The sequence below is a fragment of the Ciconia boyciana genome, chromosome 3 (genome assembly GCF_034638445.1).
Source record: "Ciconia boyciana chromosome 3, ASM3463844v1, whole genome shotgun sequence".
NCBI classification, from domain to species: Eukaryota; Metazoa; Chordata; class Aves; order Ciconiiformes; family Ciconiidae; genus Ciconia; species Ciconia boyciana.
The window spans coordinates 46,290,230-46,314,305 of NC_132936.1; the positions used below are offsets into that span (position 1 = coordinate 46,290,230).

At 38.9% G+C, this 24,076-nt stretch overlaps 1 protein-coding gene across 15 annotated transcripts in view; it reads right to left on the reverse strand.

The window, feature by feature from the left end:
- Window positions 1-2,344: 2,344 nt before the first annotated feature.
- FBXL4 (F-box and leucine rich repeat protein 4) overlaps window positions 2,345-24,076 on the reverse strand; it is a 74,612-nt gene continuing 52,880 nt past the window's right edge. For 14 of the 15 annotated variants that reach the window (XM_072855529.1, XM_072855543.1, XM_072855542.1 and 11 more), the window contains 3 exons: window positions 23,472-23,543; window positions 21,931-22,243; window positions 2,345-12,792 (listed from right to left, as the gene is read on the reverse strand). In XM_072855529.1, the coding sequence (XP_072711630.1) occupies window positions 12,629-12,792; window positions 21,931-22,243; window positions 23,472-23,543 (549 nt within the window). In that variant the 3' untranslated portion in view covers window positions 2,345-12,628. The remainder of the gene's footprint in view (window positions 12,793-21,930; window positions 22,244-23,471; window positions 23,544-24,076) is intronic. The other variant, XR_012041425.1, reaches the window with a different exon arrangement.

Genomic DNA, 24,076 nt, shown 5'->3' on the forward strand with positions numbered 1-24,076 from the left:
GTTGGAAAGCGAGAGCAGACACCAGACCCAACCATCTTCAGCAGTATCTTGAAGCAAGAATGAGAATTGCTTGCATCAATCACACTTCCTTAGATGTAATGCAACTTTTCAATTCCCATTCTAGCTTTCATTGCTCTGAGCTCCTTTTGATAATTTTTAGCAACTGTTAAAATGACTAATTTAGACAAGGTGCTCTTGACCCTTTTAAGAGAGGCCTCCTGTGCTAAACTAACAGCTGCCCAAATTGTTATGTTTACTATTGGATGCTGGTACTAGAAAAAAATAACCGAAGTGCATTGCCGATTGCATCTTTCTGTCACATTCAGTGTAGTTTTTAAATATAGACTATTTAATGTCTCTTATCTTCATTTTTTAAATTTTTTGCCTGTTGTGGACTTTGAGCCCTGAGCTTGTAGCCAGTTAATAAGGCTAATTCTAAGCACGATTTATTGTAAAAACAAAGGAACTACACGGACTGTATCGCTGGGCTCCAACCACACTCGGAGACCTATTGGCCTCAAGTTTGAACTTAAATTGTTTGTGCATTTGCATCCAGAGAGATGGACATGACCTTGTTAAAATAAGTGCAGCAGCATTTTTGTAACTCCTAAAGATATTTAGCAGTTCAAAACCGCCTGGTCACTGCATCAGGGTATTTTTATTTCTAGCTCTTCAAAACTGTGAGGGAAAGCTTATGTTAAAATCTGTTTGTAATAATAAATGCCTGCATTGTATATGATGACATTTGCTATTACCAGTGAAAAAACAATTCCAGCACGCATGGTATCAGATCTACAGTGTTCTGCTTAAATTCAGTGCAGACTGCCAACTGCATCTTAAAGTAACAGAGACAAGTTCACATTTTTGAACGCTTTCACAGAACGCTAATCTTTACTCAGTCCCTCTGGACTGATGACATGTAAAACTGAGTACTGAGAATGCGTAACTGCTTTCACTTCCCCAAATAGTAATGCACTCCTGCCAAATAATAATGTAATAATGTGTATTACAGGCTCTCAAGCATTACAATCTGGAAGTCCCAAAATATTTTGAAATCTGGTTTTATCTGTGTGGGGTTTTTTTAAGCCCCGTTTGCATGATCAGAAGTGCCACACAGAGAAAGAGACACCCGACAATTTTCAGTTACATATGTGAATTTTCAATCCTGCGAAAGCAGCACTGTGAAACAGGTATCTGTCGGAAACACGGCAGGCAGAAATGAAGTCTGAAACTGTACTTAGCAGATGTCAGAAGTCAGCTGCATTTTGTCCGCAATGCACAGAAGCCGGGCCCAGTCTCGTCCTTATGCTTCTCCACGATCAGAAGCACCAGCAGCTGTCAGTCGGTGCTAGAAGATAGTTTCAGCACGTTTGAAACGATACTGGCCTGAGGCAAAGTTGTGATACAAAAGCTGAACACTTCAGTAGGTGCTGGAGATTGAAAGTCTTAATAAAAATCTCCTTAGAGATGCAAGAACACAACTCAAAGTTTCGTATTGTTTTAGTAGGAGCATTGTCTTGAACAATTAACAGTATCAGGCGAATCTAACACTTAATGAACTCTACCTAGAAGAAAATGGGCACTGATCAGACCAATACCGATTTGGTAAATAACTCTGAATCAATAAACAAACTTTTCAGGTAGTTCACGAAAACAGGATGACAACACCTAGCAAAGCAGTTACTTGTTTCCACTTCAGTACTCGGGTTGTTCTGGACAAGCGGAGTCCGGCCGATCACCTGTCCCCTTCTGATTCCCATTTTCAAAGCTGCAGAACTCTGTAACATCTTTTCTAAATTTAGAGTTTATTATATTACTTAAGTTCCACAACATTTAAACACAACTATATCACTACCTATATAATTAAAGGGATTAAGAAATACGTTATGGTAACATGATTTGCATTAGAGTAGGAGATTATTCTCGAAAGAAATTCAACAATTTTTTTTTTCTTGGTACACTGTAATCTCCATATTCCGCTTTATATCCTGTCTGTCTATATCCATCTGTTGTCTCTTGCTCTATACCTAGATCACAAAACCGTTTCAGGCAGCAAATCATTAATTTTGTGTAATGCACCTAGTTCCACGTGCTTTCATAGGGCTACCATAAGCTAAATATTAAACAATACCACAGTTTTCTAAAAAAAGCACTTACAAATTTATATCTAAAAACATCCAGGGTAACTTATTTCAAAAGGAACAGTGATAAAAATACACCCAAACTGTTCCTCTGAATGCATCACATTTTGTGTTTTATTTCACTGTTTTTTAAAAACAAATGCACAAAAGGTCAATGAATGTAGACAAATAATTTATTTTTGTTTTATTTATTCATTATTTTATGTACACTTGGTATTTTTCAACACAGTCAAAGGGAAACAAATTAAGTGCAAAGCAAGATAAATATTATAGGTTGAATATATTTTAAGACATTTCTGTCATCTCTGAATTAGCAGACACTGACAACTCAGTGAGGACATTAATTTCAACTTCTTTATACTGGCAGGAACAGAACAAAACAGTACAACACAGTATTATGACATTTTAAATGACCCAACGTGTCAGAATAAAACAAGCTTAATTTACTAAATAGAAATAATTGGTGTGTAAATATGTAATTTACTTTTGAAGATAGAAAGAAACTACCTTTGAGTTAGCAATATAAGGCATTAGATGATTTCTCCATAATAAATTCAATCATTTATAAATATAGGGCTCACATCTCCATTTGACGTGTGTTCAAGTAAACCCTTACCTTACAGCACAAAGACATATTAAGTGGTACGAGTCAGAAGTATTCAAACGAGGAGGAGCCAGGTATCCGTGCCCGAGCTGTGTCTGCATTCGCACAGAGACCTTCGGGTTTACACGGAGAGAGAAGATGCAGTAGCCAAATCTGAACAGAAGTAACACACTAATAACATACCTTCCATTTACTATTGGTCAAGCAGAATACTCAGAGGGGAAAACTTCATCATTTTGAAATGTAATCAAGTACTTGCATAAATACAAAAAACGCACAAGCCTCAGAGGGGAATATTAAAACCAAATATATAGAAGATGCTAAGGTAAACACTCCTAGTGTACTCAGAGGAGCACAAAACGAAAAATGGGGTGAATGCTGAATGTGTATGACTTACTGAGTGACAGCACAGAGAACAAATCTGGAATTTAAGATTGCACATACAGACACAGCTCCTGGAATACTGACTAGATTTAGGACTACAACGGTGCAAAGTAGGGGATGTTAGCTTCGTGGGCCCACATAACATCGGGAAACAGTCATGAAAAACACACTCATGAACCGCTCCCCCCACCTCCCACTTTTGGTTTTGTTAACCACTGCCTTCACCATGCTTTAAATATGCTCTTATTAGCCTTTCTAATCTAAACCTTCCAATGTTGCTCAAAGGACCTTAGTTAGGAAACTTATTAAAGCCTAACAGGACTTGCATGTTCTCATATGTTCTCTCACAGTAGCATTTTATACTTCAGGGCTTGAACCACCGTTCTGAGGTGAAAATAAACAACCTCAGTTTGGATATCTTTGTGACACAGTACTGAGATGAACTATCTAAAAGTTAAGGAGCCTCGGAACACAATCAAGAGTGGCTATCCTTGTTTATGCTAATTTGAATTAAAACATTTGCACAACCAACACACTTCCACCTACAATTTTACTGAATTTAAATGCCCTCTTCCTTCTGCTGGCTTTAATACCTGACTTGTGAGGGTTAAAAAAAAAAGCTTTAAAATCTCAACTACTAGAAAACAAAAGGTTTTCTAGTTTTAGCCCAGACATTTTGTAGGGAGCAATCAGATACAGTTCAACCAACAGAGCAAAGAAAGCAGTGGCCTTTGATGGAAGCAAGAGAAGCTAGGGGACTAATAGGGAGCATCTTACTCTGACCCACATGTGCTAGGATAGCACGTGTCGTTCAGGAAGCTAGTTTCCAGTAGAAGCTTTATGTGGTCTACATGGACCTCAGCTTCTCCAGAGGTCAATTCAAGACCTCAGTTTAAGATTGATCTCCTGATCTGAATTACCCTGTGGAGAAACCTATCTCCCCAGAGCGAAGGGGCCCTAGGAGACTCGTTTCCTAACTTTAGTGCCTATCCTAGATATTTAAAATTAGATGATACAAATATCCTCCAGCTATAGAAAATGTGCTTAGAGGCAATTATCCCTTTTGTCCTTCTTGACTTGTTATTAAAAGGCAGCATAACTTGCTTCTGGTGCTTACTGGCACAGCATGCGTAGCAGAGCTATTTACAGATAGTGTCCGGAACTGTTCGCTCTATTGCTGCTCCTCCACCTTTTATAGAAATTAGTCCCTTTAAAAGGTAATGCAGTAGGAGTTTGTTGTAACATTACTCAAACTCTTATTGTTGCGGCAGAAAATGGAGCATGCTATTAAATCATAAATACAGTGCAAGTATTTTGTTGCTGGTTATTTGAGGGGGGGGGCAGGGAGAGACCTATTATTTTTAAATCCAGGTGCTGGGTTCAGGTATTTAAATTTGAAGGCCTGGAGATATCATTCCTTCTCATCCGTACACAGGAATAAATATGAGCAGGAAACTTCCCAGGCAATTCACGCAGCTCACTTGTGGAGATCAGGCCAGTTTTGACTCACCCTGACTGCCTGGTAAGGAGATGAATGCAAAAAGCTACAGGATGCTATAGAGCTGTAGTGGCTTTATGCTCACTAGGAAGAACGAGAATGAGACCATCACATCGATTTCGCTAAGATGGCTCAAGGGACAGCTGGTAATTAGGACCTCTCTGTATATGAAAGTTAAATCAGGAAGTGCGTGGTCCCCCTGCGAACACACCAATTCCTGGTTATTTTAATTCACTTTCAGTAACTCTTCCAAAATAACTCCAAGCACAGACTAGCCATGAGTTTCCAAATCACAACCAAAACAGCTATTTTTAATTTGCCTCTGTTAGTTTCAGAACAGTGTATATGTGCAGAAACCTGTGGCACTGCCCTGAAGAACGTAAGAGACCACGGTCTGACAGAGAGAACCCATCTCCTGATGGTGAGCAGAGGACTGTACTACCCAACAGCTCTTGACAATGGTATAATGGTAAATAAATGCACAAAAGGTGGTAATTCACCATAATTATACACAGTACCTCCCTAAAATGCTCAGACAGTTCAGTGTTTCATAAACTTTTTTCCTCTTTTTCATCCAAAAAAGTCCTCTTTTTCATCCAAATTCAAATTTTCATGCTTTAACACTATGAACAGCTAACCACTATACTCAGTTCCCAATAGAGTAAGCAGAAACAATTGGCATCTCTAAGCCATGGTAATCCCAATTTATTATAAGATCTATGTAAACAAATACTAAAAATATTCAAACCAAACTGTTCCTAATGTATTACAGACAACTCAGTTTCTAAACACCAACTATTGTCAAGTTGAGACCCAAGAATAGGGATACTCAAATATTTATCTTAGCCCTTAGCCTAACTCTCAGACTTCGGAGTGACAATAATGCTCCTGTAAACTGATCATGTTTTGTCCATTACAGAACTGTACGTTGAAAACATTACCAAAATTTTATTTTAGTAAGTTACATTTAGATCATCCTACTAACCTAAACAAAGAAAAATATGACCTCCCTTGAAAAAACAACAAAAAAAAAGGGAAATGAACAAATGAGTACGATTCTTGTGACTGTTATCGACATTGCAAGCTTCTTAAGATAGGTATTATTTCTTTTTCCCCTCCCTACCATCTTCAGCAATCAGTACACTGGAGCAAACAAAACAACCAAAGGGCAAGTCTCAGATCACAGAACCACAGCATGGTTGAGGTTGGAAAGGAGTTGGAGGTCATCTGGTCCAGCCCCTCGCTCAAGCATGGCCACCTCAAACTGGTTGCCCGGGACCATGCTGTGACCGTGTGCTTCCCCTGCCCCTCACCTTTATCTCCTGTAACCCTGCTCAGGTGGTAACCACCAGGGATGGTCATAATGGATGTATCTGGTTGTAATGGCTGCATCTGGCTCAAAGTGGACTTGGGAGACAGATAACAACACAATAGCCTAGGGCTATTGTGCGATGCGCCCACCTAACCACAGTGAAGAAACTAAAATCTGTGGTCGGTATGCAAGTATGACTATGAGTCAATCATCTTACCCCCAGAAATAGTGAGCAGCCCAAGAGCCCTTTGAGCTCTCCTGCACGGCAGCAGGCTGCACGCCAGGATCTCCCCTTGAGTATAGGCACCTCTCAAGGTTATTCCTCGAGGTTGAGAGATTCCTTGCCACAAGAGATCCTTGGTAAGTGACTAAAAGCATGCTAAACTTTGAAATCTTAGCTAAGTGATATAAAGGATTGATTTCACATACATAATCCTTTAGACATAAACTGTTGACCAAGTCTGGGACTAGGACTGGATCCGGCTGCACCTAGATGCCTTTCTGAGAAGGAGTTTAGAAAGCAAGGGGGTCCTTTCTGAACCTCATGACTCAACGGGAGGGTCTCTCTAACAGTTTCGTCCTGTGCTCTTTGCAGTAAATAATCAAGTGTACCTTCCCATCAAATCTTGTTAAACCACTGTCACATTTACCATTGAACCTAGTTAATTCCCTGTTCTATATCAATAAAGTACATTTTTGCTTCTCTCTTACGAGTGAAGTGCACTCTCACTCCTTCTGCAACACATGCCCAGACAGCTTTTGAGTATCTCCAAGGATGGAGACTCCACAGGCTCTCTTGGTCACCCTCACCATAAAATGTGTCGTCTTGTGTTCAGATGGAGTCTCCTGTGGTCCAGTTTGTGCCCATTGCCTCTTGTCCTGTCCGTGGGCATCACTGAGAAGAATCTGGCTCCCTCTTCTTCATCCCTCCCCTCCATCAGCTATTCCTATACATTGGTAACGTTTTCCCCGAGCCTTCTCTTCACCATTTTTAGCCCCAAACTGCAGTTTATTTGTCCTCAAAAAAGTACCAATTGCAAAAATCCTAAGCAATTAAGTCTTACAAGCGTCTGTGTGTGCATGCACAAAATTGTTTCAGAGTTTAACAAAAAATGCAGCTGGGCAGTGGTAGGTGAAGAAAAAAATATTTTTATGTAGTTCATAAAAGTGAAACAGAGACATCAGGAATTACTGCACACGCATGTATATGAAAGGTCAGTATTAAGAGCATCTAAATGCTAAACCTTGACTTAGAAGTATGAGCATGTGAAATTATACAGGAAAGTAAATTTCTGGGAAAGATAACAGCTGATCTAGAGCAATGCACTTACTTTCCCCACATGTATAAATAGCCCTGGCCACCCCTTCATGAGTATCCAGATAAATCTGGGTAAGTCTCCTTCGTTTCTTTTCTCAACTTTTTTGACATTTGCATTTCTTCAGTATCCAAGGAAAAAGAGAGAGCTTTCAAATAGCTGAAGGTGTTTTTATTTGTTTTTAGAAATGGGGAATAAAACATGCAAGAGAAAAACTTCATTCCTCTCCAATTTAGGATGTCTGTCCCAACTGTGCTATTTATCATTCTTAAATGAAAACAAGACAGGGAGAAACCAGAGCTACTCAAACTAAAATAACAGCACTTAGTCCATTAGCTAAAAAGGAAAATCCCACCACTGTCTGCTATTACTGAGGCTGAATCTTCCTAAAAAGAGCCACCTCTTGCTGAGGTCCTTCTTTGAAGATCATGAGTATCTGTAACGCACAAGACTCATGCCTCAGCCCTTCCTCATGTTAGTTCTCACAACCTGTCCCATGCCTGGTAATATTTAATGAAGAGCCCTTTCTTGGATTTCTTTGTCAAGTCAGAATCCTAAGATCACAGAAATGATCATCTCAGTGAAGGACAAATGCTTTCATTTGGGAAAAATGTTGACTGTGTCTAACACAGCATGTACAGATGCATTAAACCAGGAATTTCTAGCCTAGTCATTTCAAAAGCTACACCTTACCGAATCATTGCAAAAGAGTAATAATGAACATGTAAATCAACATATAAAGTCACCCCCATACTCCATATAATAAAATGCTACATTTTATCTAGTTTTTGTAAATTTAGTAGTCCTGCAGATGTGACATGGGAAACATATCCCATAAGATGCAATAAGTACACACAGTAAGAACCAGGACTAAACGCACAATTTTTGCAAACACACAGTGGGTAACATTTCTGATGACAAGAGAGCACTTAAACTAGTCATAGTCTTAATTACAGCAATATGAAAGATTATCAAAATAGCTGCAATACATTAATTACATTTTCCCATTAATTTCATGCATTTACAGAACTATACATATAGCTAGTTAGGTACATGAGATTTTAAAACAGGGAAAGGGGATGCATTTCCACCAAAAGAAAAAAAAAAAAAAAAGGACATACCATAGGCATTGGCAAGGGACTCAGGGGTAGAAGTAGATCCCGGCATTTAAAACACTGATTTTTCAAGTTGTCAGGATTTCTCTGATTTGCTTCTTTCTGAATGGATTTTGGAGGATTTTGAGGTTTGGGGATGGATGTTATTCTGGTCTTGTTTTTTGTTATTCCAAGACAGGTAGTACAACGCTGGATGGAATGAAGCTCAGTTTAGCATTCTAAAGCAAAGTATCTAACCTGAGCTAAATCACAGCTTCCACAGTCTCCAGAGAGGCTCTCCAGAAAATGATTCATTCTACTTTCCTTAAATACCTGTCTTAGGAGATTAATATCTCTCTAGAGGTGCCCAGATTCCTGCTTTAAACTAGATGTCTAACTTTCAGAGAGCTAACATTCAGGGAGATGAATTCTACTCACTGTGTACCATGACTACTGGATATCTTGTATCTGAAAAAGTTGGCATGAGAGCCCCAAGGAAAGAATCAGTATTCCTTCTTTTTTTTTTTTGGTCTGAAATTTGGACCTCCAAGTACATGGGGATTATAAGGTCCAAACTCCTATGCAAAACTGTTCTTCCATGTAAGTCCTGCTCACTAATGTACTTAATCATGTGCATAATTTAAACAACAGAAACACCATCCATTTCCATAGAGCTATCTAGCCAGACAGCTCAGGATTATGAATACAAGTACACTACTGAATTGAAGCCTTCAAGAGTTGGGAAGATGCTTTAAATAGTAAAATGATCATATTAATTTTTAAAGTGACCAAAAGCATGACATATCTACTTACATGCCGTCCCACACTAATTTCATATGGATAGTACAGAAGCCCCCCTTTAGTTTAAGAACAGGAGCACTTCAGAGCAAGCCTCTTTTTTTTGGACATGTTGGTAATGTTTTTTTAACATCTGTTGCTAAAGCACATCTTTTACAATGCTTCAGAAAGACAGACAAGATCAAAGGACAAGATAAAAAAATGGAATATCCTTAAAAGCAGAATTTAGATAACATGACTGAGGGACAGTCTACTGTTGGAGATGATGACCCAATACCAGAATAATTAAATTCCTCCAACTGAGAAACTGGCATCATTCATTTTGGATTAAATGAAACTAGAACAAATTTCCCTCTATATGGCTGTTTCACAAGGAGACAGTCCACAGTAGTTACCGGACTTTGCATTCACACTCTACCATACCCTGTAACACCTTTCACATGTAGACAAACCAAAAGGCACTTTGGCAAAGCAACACAGGAAATCCAGCACACCTCCTGCCTGGGCTTTTCCTGCTGCACAAGTGGAGAGGAACTCGGTCTCCAGGTACAGTAAAACAACAGTTGAAAACAGAACTGCTATGAAACACCCTTTGCTATTACATTCACTTCACAAAAGTAATTCCTACATGAAAAACTTTGAGATTTATACATATATGTATAAGTATGTACACACATACAAAAATTTTTCATATATACACACATATGTGTATATATATAATTTATACATACATATGTATAAAAAGATATATGCACATAAGTATAAAATAACAGAACTAAAAAGACAGTGATCTGTTCTTGCTTCTTTATGGTGTATAAGGAAGGTCTGAAAGCATGTTGTTTTCTTTATCCTAGAAATACTAGAAATGTCAAGTCTGATCTATCCTCTCTTTGCTGGAAGACTTCTTGGAGGTATAAAGCCATAGCTAAAAGAGCTTCTTACCCACTGACTGAAGGTTAAAGTCTACAACTATAGATGGAAGTCTTTCCCGATTATTTCTCAGCTATTTGAATTAATTATGTGTTAGCAACAGCTCAATTTTAAATCGTCCAAATAAAAAGTAGACTTCAATTTATCTTTCAAGTGACAATAGAGAATTCCTGACCAAAACAATTTCAAACAGAAGGCACAACATAAGAAAAAAAATCCTTTAGTATGAACAAAACGTCAATTTAAACCTCCTGTATACTACCTAAAAAGCAATAGAGAATGAAATCCTTTACACATACATGATTACAAAAACACTTATTTGATTCACTAATGCTGTAGAAGTGAAACTATATTATTTACTAAGTTTACCAGTTTGAAGGCACAATGGCTATCACTTCATCCACATTCCATTCTATTTACAGTGAAAAACAAACAAGGTTCTCTAAGAAAAAAAAGAAGATAAACACAGATGCACCCTGAGAAGTGAAATTTCACAACAAAAACATTTGTTCTGAAATACTGTTCTTTGTAAACTCCCATTATCTGAACCTGTGTTCTCCTATAACTAGGACAATAATGTTTAATACTCAATTACAATGAAAAATATTACCTGTAGATAAAAAAAACATTAAAAGTTAAGTACCCAGAAAAATAAATCAACCCAAACCTGACTGAAAGAAATGAGGTCTCACACAGAATCACACCCAAGCTGACATCTGTCAGTGGGAGGGGAGGGGGGGGAGAAAAGTAAATCAGTCTAAAGATCTCTGACAATGTCCAGTTTTCTGGAAAAAAAAAAAGGAATGGCATAATCTAGTTGTAAATCCCATAGTGCCATCTGTGTGGAGGAAAAATCAAAAAGCCAACTGTGCATGCCCTTCTTTGGATCTGAAATTCCCAAAAGATTCTGTAAAATTTAAAAATCTGAAGAAAAAGGTGTTTTTATAAAATCAGATACATGTTCTGTAGCTGTTTCATGACATGGTTTATAAAGTATTGGCACCAGCACAAAGAGTTCAAAGTGTTCATTCAGGAGTCACAGAGATCGTCAAATCTTTAATGATTCGTAGCAGTCCTCTAGTAGTGGTCGGTTATTTACTGCATAAACTGAAGTATTCTTTGCCAGTGATCTTCAGTGCAATAATGTACTTCTGCCAGACAAAATATTTTCCTTCTTATTCCAGTAGGTAGTAAGTGCCATCAATACAAGAATAGTGGAGCCAATATCAAATGACAGGCTACATTTCATGGTCAATATTCATCAACAATGGCTAAAAAGGTAAAATTCTAAGCTCAAGTTGTACATAGCAACATACTCTAGCTGTGGTATTCAAGGAAAAAAAAGAGAAAAACTTCATCCAAGCAAGTGCAAAAGGAAGAAACCTCTAGAATTTGTCCATTGAGACAGTTTTCCTTCTCCAGAGGTTAACCAGTGTTAAGAAAGAGCGTGCAATAGTACTTTGAGTCATCACCTCTTGGAAAAACAACAACAACAACAAAAACCCAAACCCAAAACAAATCCAATACTAAGGTTTGGTGATTATTAAATCACCAAATCATATTGCCCTTGTTTCAAACTCACTGTATTTTCATTGCTGTTTTACTGAACAAAATGATTGTTTTTAGACTTGACAGTAAATTTGATGCCAGTGTAAGGGACAGTTGCTAATGGATTATCCTAAAGTTCTGGGTTTTTTATGGTACTTTGCATGATAACCAGATGTATCACAAATCAAGTCTTGACCATGACAGAAATTTGAAAATTGCTCTGGAGTTTTCTACACATTACCAGTTACTAAGTACCTGGCTCAAACTTTATATCCAATACCAAGAAGTAGCTGGCAATTTTCTCTTTCATTTCTGCTCTAAGTTCAGGTGGAATATTCTTGCATTTATCTGTTGTGTCGCTTAGGCTGGACATCACTACATCTAGTTCAGGTGGAGAAGGGAGAAAAATGTATCAGATACGATTCACTGCCAAAAAAATGAAGACAAAGTGTCTTTTCAATCCATTCTTATACAAGCTTAAATGGGTTTTCAAACAACTAATTATAGGCCAGATCATAACATCTTATGCTGCAGGACACACTAGAATGCTACAGTATGTGTGTATGTATATACAAATACATCTGTATACATTTCTATATACACACACAAACACATATACATAAAAAGGAAGCACCCATCTTTTTCTTACTGCTAAATATTGAACATCTGCTTTCACCTGGATATTAACAGTTTATTGTGTGTAACACCCTATAAAGGGACATTCAAGAAGATGTTATTCATGTTCTTCTCATTAAAGCCACACATATGGCTGGTATTTAAAAACATGCAGCGCCACCAATTAACACAGAGTAAAACAATTCTTAGGCACAATATCAACTCTTTAAGAAATGCATAATATATTTAAACGTATTTCACCCATTTGTGTAGATAATTAATACTTTCCACTATTTCATAGGGGATTTATAGTCGTCTTAAAAAAATCAGCACAAATTCACAGGAAACAACTCTGTCAAATGAATTCCACAGCAGCATACATAGTGAGTCACTGGGTGAAACTCTTTTTTATGAACACATTAGGAAAGTCAGCATTCAGTTCTAGGACAACTCTGTTATCAATCTGTGAACAGAAGGACACATCGAGTAAAGAGAGATCTTTACAAGACTCCAGCAATTTTCTTAAAGATGCAGGGCTTACCATCCTCGTCCCTGTTCAAAAACAAGAAAGAAACAAAACAAATTGTAAGGTTATGGAGAATAGTCTATTTTTTTAAAGCTGCTAATACCATGTCATGAAAAAAAATGCTACTATAATGCAATTTTTATTTAATTATTTCAGTTAGATTTAAAATTAAAAGCTTCTCAGAGACAGTGCAGAATTTTTGTCTTTAAGAAGCCTGTTGTACTTTCGCTTGGGTAACTCCATCATTTTCTATTGGGGGGCAACTTTACAACTTCAAGGGGAATTTCTAACTACAGAAGCTGACCCCAGGTACCCAGAGCTACAAGACCTCCCAGTGACCAGATGATGGGCTTTGGCAACAAGCAACACAGTGCTCTACACTCATGCTCTCATGACTCTCCTGCTGACTGCAATGACCAGCACAGCACACGAGCTATTATGGGCTACTCCAATTCCAAATAAATCAGCAAGGCTTGTAGGACTCTAGAGTGAGTATGGGTATTACACACACACAGGGGCAGTTGTTCAAGAGACTACCACTCATATCTATATATACACTAACTGTAACAGAAAACACACTATTTACCCCTGCTAAAAATGTGACCACAGTGACCGAACTCCCAAGTGTCACACAGGCTCAGACCAAGTGTGGGACTGAGTCAGAAATCAAATAAATAGATGTTTATAAGTATGCATCCACACACCCATTATAGCTGATGGAAATCTAGTCAGTACAGTCAACAGTGCACAGCACATGATTCAGCTGACTGGGCGCTGAGGTATGATTCAGTTGCCTGAAGTGCCTAGTGCCCCTAAGGCTTCCTTACACTGTGTAGGACATCCACACAGAGCTGGTAGACAGGACACTGACCCACAGAAGGAGATCCACGCCTTACTGGAATGGCTGGAAGCCAGGCAGGTTACTCTGGGCAAGCAAACCAAGCCTGGATGTCTACAGTGGGCTAAATTGCTCATCGGGCTCTCCTGGCTCTAAAAAGAGTTTATACATCCAACATGACCACAGACACCTGCTGGTAGACACTTCAACTTACACTGCTCCATCTTGAGCTGAACTGCACTCCAAAAAGCCATCTAGTCCAGGATCTTGTCTATGGCCAGGGCCAAGAATGCTTTCCACCCCCACCCCTCACCCCCCCAAAAAAAAGAAGAAAAAGAAAAAAAAAAAAAAGGCAGGAGCAGATTTTTAAAGCAGCTTTTCACTGCTGGATCTTCTCAACTGCCAAAAATTATAGGGATTTCTGAACCTACCTTTCACGAATACTACTACTTTTCTGAACTTCTTTATACTTATGGCCCCTTCCCATGAGTTCCACAGTTTAACTATATAATGTTAAAAAAAAAAAAAAGAAAGAAATCAGCCTTAAAACCACTGCCTATTAATTGCAGTAATAAAGGGGCAATGAGTCATAAAGAAGCAGGGGGAGATCATCCCCAGTTGACTATTTCCACATCATTCATAATCCTATGGACATCTCTTCTGTTCCCTCACAGCTGCTTGTTTTCCAGACTCTCGTATCTCAGATGATCCCTGCTGTCTTGTTTCTGCACTAATTTAGTACTTTTGAAATTGGATGACCAGAACTATACAGTGCACTAAGCACAAAATCAGTAACTGTATAATGAGGTCTTATGGTGTTTTCTCCATTTCTTTCCTAAGAAATCCTAACCTTCTGCTTGTCTGTTAGAATGATGCTGAGCAATGAGCCGATGTTTTCCAAAAATTGTCCCCAGGATCACTTTCCTACAAAACAGTAACTAATATAAAGCCACTCCCCATATGCTTAGTTAATGTTACTTCACCTCATGTGATTACTTTGCACTTGATGGAACAGTTTTCCTCCTGCTTTATCATCTGTTTACTAAGTATCGTAAGATCATTCTGCAATTTTTCAGCATTAAGTTCTTCAGCTTAAGATTTTTTTACCCTGAATATCTGTGCATTACCCTCTCGTACAGCGTTTTTCACCCCTTTGCCTGGATTACTTATGAGCAGATCAGTACAGATCCTTGGTTACCACAGCAGTGACATAACTTCACTGTGAAAAGAGATGATATGTTCTTATCCTCTGTTGTCTATCTTTGAAACACTCATTACAATCCAGGAGCTAAGTTACAAAAGCAGAACAACCTTGGCTAAAGCTTTTTAAAATCCAATCTTCTATGGACTGTATCAGTGCTCACCACCACCAAGAACTCCAAGGAATTCTAAAAGATTGGAGAGGCATAACTATCCTCATAGGGATGCAGCTCTCCTTCACCATATCGTAATGGCCTTCATGTCCACTGACTGACTGACTTTCTTATGGTTGCAACTGATTTACACAGGGCAAAAGACAATCTTACTGTTTTGTAGCTTCTAACCTGCACCCTTTACAAAAGATTTTGCCATGTTTGTAACCCTTCATTCCTCTAGTGATGAGGCTGATTTAAGTGACGGATCGCACACCAGAAATAAGATTTCCACAGCCCTATATTTGAGCTCATTTAGAACTGCTGCATAAATACCATTTAGTCCTAACAATTTATTATTGTTCAATGTATTGATTTGTTCAAAAGCTTTCTATATTGGCATTCCAATTTAAGGCAGCTTTCCAGGCTAATCTCCTGGAAAGAATGGCTCTGATGTAGCAGCCTACTTGATCCCCCTTGCCATGAACACTAATGGACAGACAACAGTTCTGCAACGGCCTTCTCGTATCTGAGAGATCCTTTACTTCTGGAGTATCTATCAACCTCCTTTATATCTGGAGTATCTGCCAACCTCAGTAACTCTCCTGTAAAGGTCTTCTAACAGATCTGAAATACAATTTTAGCATTTACCTTTAGCCGATGGTTCCTTAATATCTCATTTTGCCTTACTGTGATTTTGTTTCACTTTCTAGAGTTCATCTTCCTATTTTTCTTCTCTGAACAGGATTCATTTTCAGAAAGCTGCCTCTGTTTTTAGTAGTCTCCCATACTCTTATTTGTAAGCAAGGGGGTACCTAGGTGTGGTCTTCACTTCTTCTATGGTAGGTTCTCGGATTAGTTGCTTTGAGACATTGTTTAACATCACCGGAAAACAGTCTTTGCTATCATGCCCCCAAATTTTACCCCATCTACGCAAAGGTAATCAAAGCCTGTCATTATTATTGTGATTTTTAACTCCCTTATCATTATATGATCACTGTCACCACAACCGTCTGGTGGTTAATGTAACAGTCCCTATAGCTATACACAGAAATTCTGTAATACGCTTTAGTTATTTACTTCACTTGACCATAATTTTACCATAGTACCACTACCCTACCAGCAGGATTTGCTCTACCATTCCAACTGAAACTCCAGGAATACCACATTATGCTACTCATCTTTTTTCCACCAAGCCTTAAAATTGCTACTGCATCAGCACCTTCATTTAAAACCAGTCTCGTTTACACATCACAGCTTTTAAGCTTCAAGATCCAAATGTGCGTTTCTATGAAAATGCTAGATCTAGATGCCTAGCCACAGATTTTTTGTGTAGGATGTTCTTCATTCCTTCCTACCTGAACTTTGACAGTTCTCCTACCATTTCATCTAAGATTTTTAATGGATTTGTAACTAAATAGGCTAATAATTTGTAACTAACACATTGTAAATAATTTGTAACTAAATTACATGCTTTACTGCACCTGTTTCTTTTTCCCCCTTCAAGCTTAAAATTTTATGTTGGGAAATGCCTTTTTCTAAAAGCTAAAAAAGCCAGTAGTCTAGTTGGGGTTTGGTTATTCACACCAGGGGATAAGCAAACACCATCCGCAGCCTTACTTTTATTTATACAATGTACAATTAGTGATATATATTTCTTAAAAGCACATTCGAAAGCATTTCAGAAGTGTAATACAGCACATTTTCCTTTGCCTTTCAAAGACTGGCAATGTATCCTGCTAGTTACCTATATAGTTCATTTTTCTAGAGTTTGGAGGCTTTGTTACTTACCACAACTTTTGGACTAATCGGCTATTTCTCAGAATAAATACCTAACTGGTATATTAAAATCTGCTATTTAATTTTGTTGTTCAGTTTATTCCCTGGAAAAATTCTCTGGTATCGCCTTTGTAAAAGGCACTTCTGAGTAATGATTTCTTTGCTAGAACAATTATTTTTATTAGCTGTAAATGATTGCATTTATATCTATCATATATCCAAGTCTTCAAATTCTAGAGCTGTTCAGGAGCCCTGTGTCTGATGGCTATAAAAATTGCCAGAGCCCCAATTTCTAGGGCAAGGGATACTACTGCACACCAAATAATATTTAAGAGTAGAGACCCTGAAAATAACTAGCACTATTCCCTCAAACATTCTTACTTTTCCTTTCCTCCCCTAGACCAGCCAGACTAGCCTTTTATTCTTTACATTTTCAATCTATTGCACACAACTCAGATCCTAAATTTTAACGTGCTACACATTTTCATGTTTGAATTGACTAACTATGTGTTGATGCTCTCAAGATAAAGCTGAAAATTTTGACAGCTGGCAAGGGGGCAGTTGGGTTTTCTGTTGCTCAGGAAGGTGTGGGAGGTGTTGGTATGTAGATAGGAATACATGAATTTTGCAGTAACAAGGGTGTCTACTTTTCATTACTCTTTTTGTGCAGGACAGAGGCAGTCAGGACTTTTGGGGAGCGAGGTTAAGATGACTTATTCTTCATCCTTGACAGCAGGTGGTAGCCCCACAGCAACGTAACTAAGCAGCTGATATGATGTACAAGAAAAGCTTTTGGCACTGCCAATTCAGGTTGTCATCTGACTCGTCACATTGCTCAACGCCGATCACAGTTTGAAGACTAGTTTTTAACTACAGGTCTCGAGGTGTCCACTTAACTTCTGATAGCACTGGATCATGCAGTCCATCACTGCAAAACTGTCAGATGATCACAGCCGGATCATTCTACTGCAAGGTGGAAACCCACCATGTCAGTCAGTGGAAAGGATGTGGGCAGAGAAGGAAATGATACTTGTAAGCAGGCAGCTCAGTATGTAATGGGTAAAAGAAAGCTCAGAACTAAAATTTGAAGAAGCACACCCTCATGTACTCAGCGACAAGCTTACATCATGCTTCCTCTTCCAAATTGTATTATAATACAGCAGATATGGATCCAAGTCATGATTTATTTTAAGCTGAAATTTACTTTCTGAAGTATGTTTTACACACCACAAACACAGCCACCCATCAAACAATGCTTTACATGGGCCAATAATTTTACAGAGCCCTTGAAAACTGGTAATTTTCATCTTCTATGGACTTCTCTGATTCAAGGGAATCAACAAGGGAATTGCCAAACAATAACAGATAGACTAAGGAAAGGAAAGATGGGTAGCAAGTCGCCAGACCTACCACCTGAAAACAGCATCCAGGGTATATATAACAACCATTTTGCAACACTTAAATGAATGACACACAGTTCAACAAGATTTCTTCCAGAGGCTTAGATTCCTCCAGTCCTGAAGCTATTGTGGTGGTAAATAATCTATAACTGAAACAAGAAGTCTTCCCTGACAAGTTCATAAGTTCTAACAACTGCAGAGAGAAACCAGTATAGTATTGTCAATGCTGGTGACTGCAGTGCAAGGTAAGACATTCTGATCCCTACTTAGGTAAGTGCCTGTATATAGCAAAAAAACCGCAAGCTTTTACACAGCTTTGTTGAAGTAAAAGAAGTTCCCTTACAGCATGCACTACTAACCTAGTAGCAATACTTCTACACCCTTCACAATGCATGTACAAGCCAGACGTTTCTGTACTTGGGAGATGACAAAGGATATAATGAGAGCACCTCTCATTCATTCACATCATAGAGGAGACCCACTGTTCAAGGTTACTCTTGCAAAGCTGAGCACTGACCTCAGGCCTCTAACAGCTTCAGACCTGTTGTCGTACTTCTTCAAAAGGACAAAAACATATTAAACATTTATATAGCTTATAGTAACAGGATGGCCCTACATCAGCCGTCAAAACTTAGAGCACATACAGAGATTTATGACTTTCTTGGTACTCCTGCACTGTGAGAGAATAGCTCTTTAGTTCAGACAACAGCGACTTCTGCACTTACATGGGAACACCTGGCAACTCTACCTCCAGATGACCCGATGTGGTTTTACTTGACAACTCCTTCTTTTAACCACAGACTGTAATGGTTCCTATATTCAGACTACGAAATGAACACAGTTTCCTTGCTGTTGCCAAAAAAGCTGTGTTACTCCTTCACATCTATCGTATCACCTTGTTCTGACTCGTTTACAGCAGAAGACAACCTTTCCCCCCCCACTAAGTATTCCTCTGAAGGAAGAAAGCGAGGTCTGGAAGGTGGATATTAAAGGTTTTGGTAACATCTTGCAAATAATTCAACTGGATATCCTCTGGAGAGCACCTATCTGAACCAAACATGCAGTCTCACTGCGAAAGGTTGACTACAAATCCACTTGCACCGAGGGAACAGAACAAATTCCTTTTCCATGTTCACACGTTATTTTTCCACAAAAACATCAGTAAGATGTTAAACTGAATTCAAACGTGAATTCAAATGCTAAAGGAGAAGTGCGGCAACAAACCTTCACTGCTGGCAGAGAGGTGTGACGGATGCACTCGATCTCTTAACCAAACTAGCAGTAGTTTAGTACAAGCTCCAAAGGAGGTAAAGGCCTGAGCCATGGCCGGGCCAAGAACTCCTCTGGTCCCCATCTGTTCTCTGAGAGCCCACAAAGAAGCCGAGTGGCACAGTGAGCATCGATGCATATGAGTTTGGAACACCTATCATGCGATTGACACATGAATAGCGGGTGGCTTTTCCAAGACTCATTTATCAAGGAACAAAGAAAGTTGTGGGTACAAGGAGCCTCATGCATATCTTTCCTAACGCATGTAATTTGACTACGAGCCAACCACTTTATCTATGAATATGACAGCCAAAGTGAGCCTTCTTTGAGCTCTCCCTGCTAGGCAGTGTGGCTGCAGGGCGGTGATCTCCTCTTAAGCTGGGACACCTCTCAAGGTTGCTCCTCGAGGCAGAGACACCTTTTACCAACAGCAGATCTTTGGTAAGTGACCGATATCGCACATAACCTTGTAGTATGGTAACTTTGATTTTGTCTTGGTAACTTTGATTGAATGCTGAATTGACAAATTTTGCATATATAATCCCTTAGACATAAACCATTGTCCAAGTCTGAGACTAAAATTGGACCCAGCCATATCTAAGCTCCATCAGGAGTTTAGAAAGCAAGAGGGTCTACTCTGAACCTCGTGACTCAATGGGAGGGTCTTCCTTACTCTTCATACTCCTTTCATTAGACATAAACCGTTGTCCAAGTCTGAGACTTAAATCGGACCCAGCCGCACCTAAGCTCCATCAGGAGTTTAGAAAGCAAGGGGGTCTACTCTGAACCTCGTGACTCAACGGGAGGGTCCTCCGTACCCTTTTGTATCCTCGGTCTCTCTGTGAATCACTAACTCGAGTGTAACCCAATTTCCCTGTGTATGTTTCTTCCATGCAGTAATTAATAGAGTGAACCTTGCCATTGAACTTTGTTAAGTCGCACTTTTATAAATCACATTAAAACCACTTTTGCTAATACCTTTGACGGTGATTTTTTAAGCGATCTAAATCACTCATTCACAACAAGAGGCAACAGAAGTAGCAGACTATCTGTAGGCTTAACACAGCCAAACTATTCATTGGGCAGCCTCTGGTGTAGTGAAAAGGTCAGACCACTTTGTGGGCAGACACAATGCCATTGTAACAGAAAGGCATGGAAGTGCGTGGTCAGGAGAACATACGTGTTTATGAAAGACTTCATTCACTATGCCATTTGGAAATTTTTCATGTCTGAATAGGGAAATGAGCCCTTGATAATCCAGCTACAAAACAGATTTCCTTAAGGATACGCAAAACACATTATCTCCTGTGGACATATACATCAAGTCTGTACAATCTGTACTAGGTGGAGATAAGTTTTTATCTGTTCATCCTCCTTTCCCTTTGTTGGTCAGAAGGCAACTTCCTCAGTCAGAGATGAGTAAAACCATATTTCATGGTAGAATAGTGTACTAGCTATACTGGAGTGACAATCTGATGCCATACGGTAAATTTTTTATAATGAGAAATGCCGACAGCCTTAAACTTGCTTGGAACATTATTCAAGTTGAGGGCTCTCAGTTCTTTCCAGCATCTCTCTCAATCTAAATGTAATATTTTCATTAAAATTATTAAATACTAAAAATAGGCAGCGCAGCTACTTTCTTCCCTTTAATTTAAATCTTCCTTTTTCAACTAACCCTGAGAAAATAAGTCAGTAAAAGCATGAAGAAATTTATCCCACCTTGATGACACAAATATCCCTGCTGTCCTACATTATTTTAAAAAGAAAACCTCATATTCCACCATAAAAAGAATAAATTCAATATGATGCAAAACTACGTTTCTCAAAGTCCTTACTCAAGAGTACAAAGTATATTTACTTTAGATTTCTAAAAATATTTTTAACTATAGAAGCTGCAGAGGATTAGAAATTTAAGATTTGGTATGCTTTTTGCCCCTCATCATTTCCTTCCCACCTCAGTATAAAAAGTGCATTTTACATTTTGCTGTTAATTACCTCTTCCTCTTTAATGAGTCAAATTAACTTCCTGGTAAAAGTGACAAAGAAATTGAATATTGCTTGGTGTATCTATATTGCATAAAAGCAGAAATCTGTTTATTGATCACAGACTTGCACTATACATATACTTTGTCACGCTGCACAGAAATAAAACAACAAACAAAAGCAGAAAGAAGGAGAAGAAATTGGATCTTCTGACAGTCGAAAGATAAAGATTTCAGTTAAAAAAACTAATGGTCAGGAAACTAAAAGTTATTGGAAAAAACTCACACTTAAATCTCAGTTTAAGCAATTCATCCTAAACAGTCAAATTACATGGTTGGTATAAATCCACTGGATTCTATATCAGAAACTCACTGCAGCAAGTAAAACTTGCCTCTTTTTTTTCATATGCTAAACCATAATTTTAAGAAATATTTATTTAAAAATATGTCTAGAAGACAGTTTTGTCTTAAGGACTCATTTTTAACTGCAAGGCTTTTGAGACACAGTAAGAAATATACCAATAGTTCTACATTTTCTTACCCAATATATCCAGCTGCCGTAAATGCGTACAGTTAGCAGCAAGCTCCTCAATGTCTGTGTCACACACAGACCTGTTGGCTGTAAGAAAGAGCTTTTGCAAGTTCGGGAGTTTACGTGCAAGGTTTGTGAAACAGCCTGTACTGCTCTGTAACATAGGGCACCAGCCAAGATCAAGTTCTTCCAAAAGCTGGCAGCCTGAAGCCAATTCTGCTATTCCACTTTCAGTTATGTTTTTACATCTCCACAAATCCAGACTGCGAAGCTTTTTGCATTTTGCTCCCATCATGCTTGCTATAAGATCATAGTCTTCAATCTGCAAGGAAAGTAAACACTTTGTCATGTATACCATCTTTCCAGACATACACAGGTGTTTCAAGATTTGCTTGCTAACACACCTACAGATCTGTCTTGAGCATTTGTCATTTCTAAAGAGCTCTGAAAATTATTCATTGTAGAGTACAGCAAGGTCTACTTTTACAAAAGACAAAAATAAAATAAAATTCCTATCAACCCCCAGACATAGGTGTTTTTAAATTCACTTAATTCTGAAGATCAGTGAAAATGCAGTGAAAAGTTATTTTTCTTTGAAACCCCCTTCTTTTTATTGTGCAGTTGTTTTTCCTTCAAAAGATGATTAAAACTCTTTTTATGACCATAGGCACTGCCACTATAAGCACATCCAGACTGAAGAATGTGCTTATTTCCATGCTAGGTTGATCAGCTGCTGTATCTCCTTATGGAAGTCTTATTGGTTACCTTGGGCAAGCCAAAGGGACTGAAATAGGGTCCCATTATACAGGCAGAAGGAATGAAATCCACTATCAAAAACCATAGGAAGACAAGGACTGTTGGAAAAACGTAGTCACGCTGCCTTCCTCTTCTGTCCATGAGTCAAAGCAGGGAAGGCTGAGCCAATTCTGCTTTGTCACTTGCTTCTTGAATGACGAGGAAGGTCAGCTGTCTCCCTGATAAGTGATCTGGTGTGTCTACCACCAGGGACAGCAGCAAGCCAGAATCCCACTACATGCAGCTCTGGCACGCACATGCATTAGGGCTCAGATGAGTGCCCTGCAGGAATTGCTGCTGTCCCTGTGCTCTGTTTCTTTAAATCAATGAGTGCGCCCAGCAAGTCTATGACTCAAACAGCTTTTGCTGAAAATATTTCTCTCATGGTTAATACTGTAGGGTCAGACACAAGCGTTAGTCTGCTAGGAATGATGGTTTGGACTGAATAAAAATAAATAAGTCTTGATTAGTGTTGGAAAGAAAAAGTGATTATGCATATAAATAATGCACCAAAATTTAGGAAGAGGATGAAGAACTATGAGAAAGCCTACAAGCTATGTTTTAGGCCTACTAAACTAGTATGTAACCCTTAAGTATATGACTAAGCTGCATTCATCTTGGACCTTTCAAGAGAGTATAGAATAATGCCAACTTAGCATTTAACATGTCTTCGTGAAACACAAACCTAGGTCTAGTTGCAAAGCAAGCATGCACACAGGCACACACCCACACCCCGGCATGGTGTAAGTACTCACCATGACGCAGCTGCCCAGGCTGAGGTGCTGCAGCTCCGAGCAGAAGTTCAGAATACTGAGCAGGGCTGTTTGCTGCCACGGGGGAACACATCAGAAGGAAATATGGAAAGCGAAACAAAGAGAAGAGGTCAATTAGACATTAAAGGCTGTCACCACATTTCCTGAAATACAGCTCAAAACTCTGTTACAGACACCACAAATGCCACTTAATGAGTCCCTGGGTACTCTACCCATTGATTGGCTTAAAGCAACGGTAATCGTTACAACCTTTATGCAAGTCACTTTGGATGTGGTTTTGCATTGCCCTGAAGATACCTACACACCCATGACCTATCCGCTCATTTCCCACAGGAAAGCTGCTGAGGAAGCGTGGCAAGTTCAAATAACAGGCAAGGCCAGCCTGAAAACACAGAGGGCTGGCGACGTACCAGAAGAACAGCGGAGGCTCTGACATTCGCTGATCGGCTGCAGCCTGATGGAACTGCCAATAGAGCTGCGCAGCATCAGGACCGAGCTGGTGACTTTAATGTCAAAGGAGTCTCCGTGCTGACAAGGATGCTGACAACCATTGAGCACCTGTCACTACCAGCGTGCAGACTGAAACA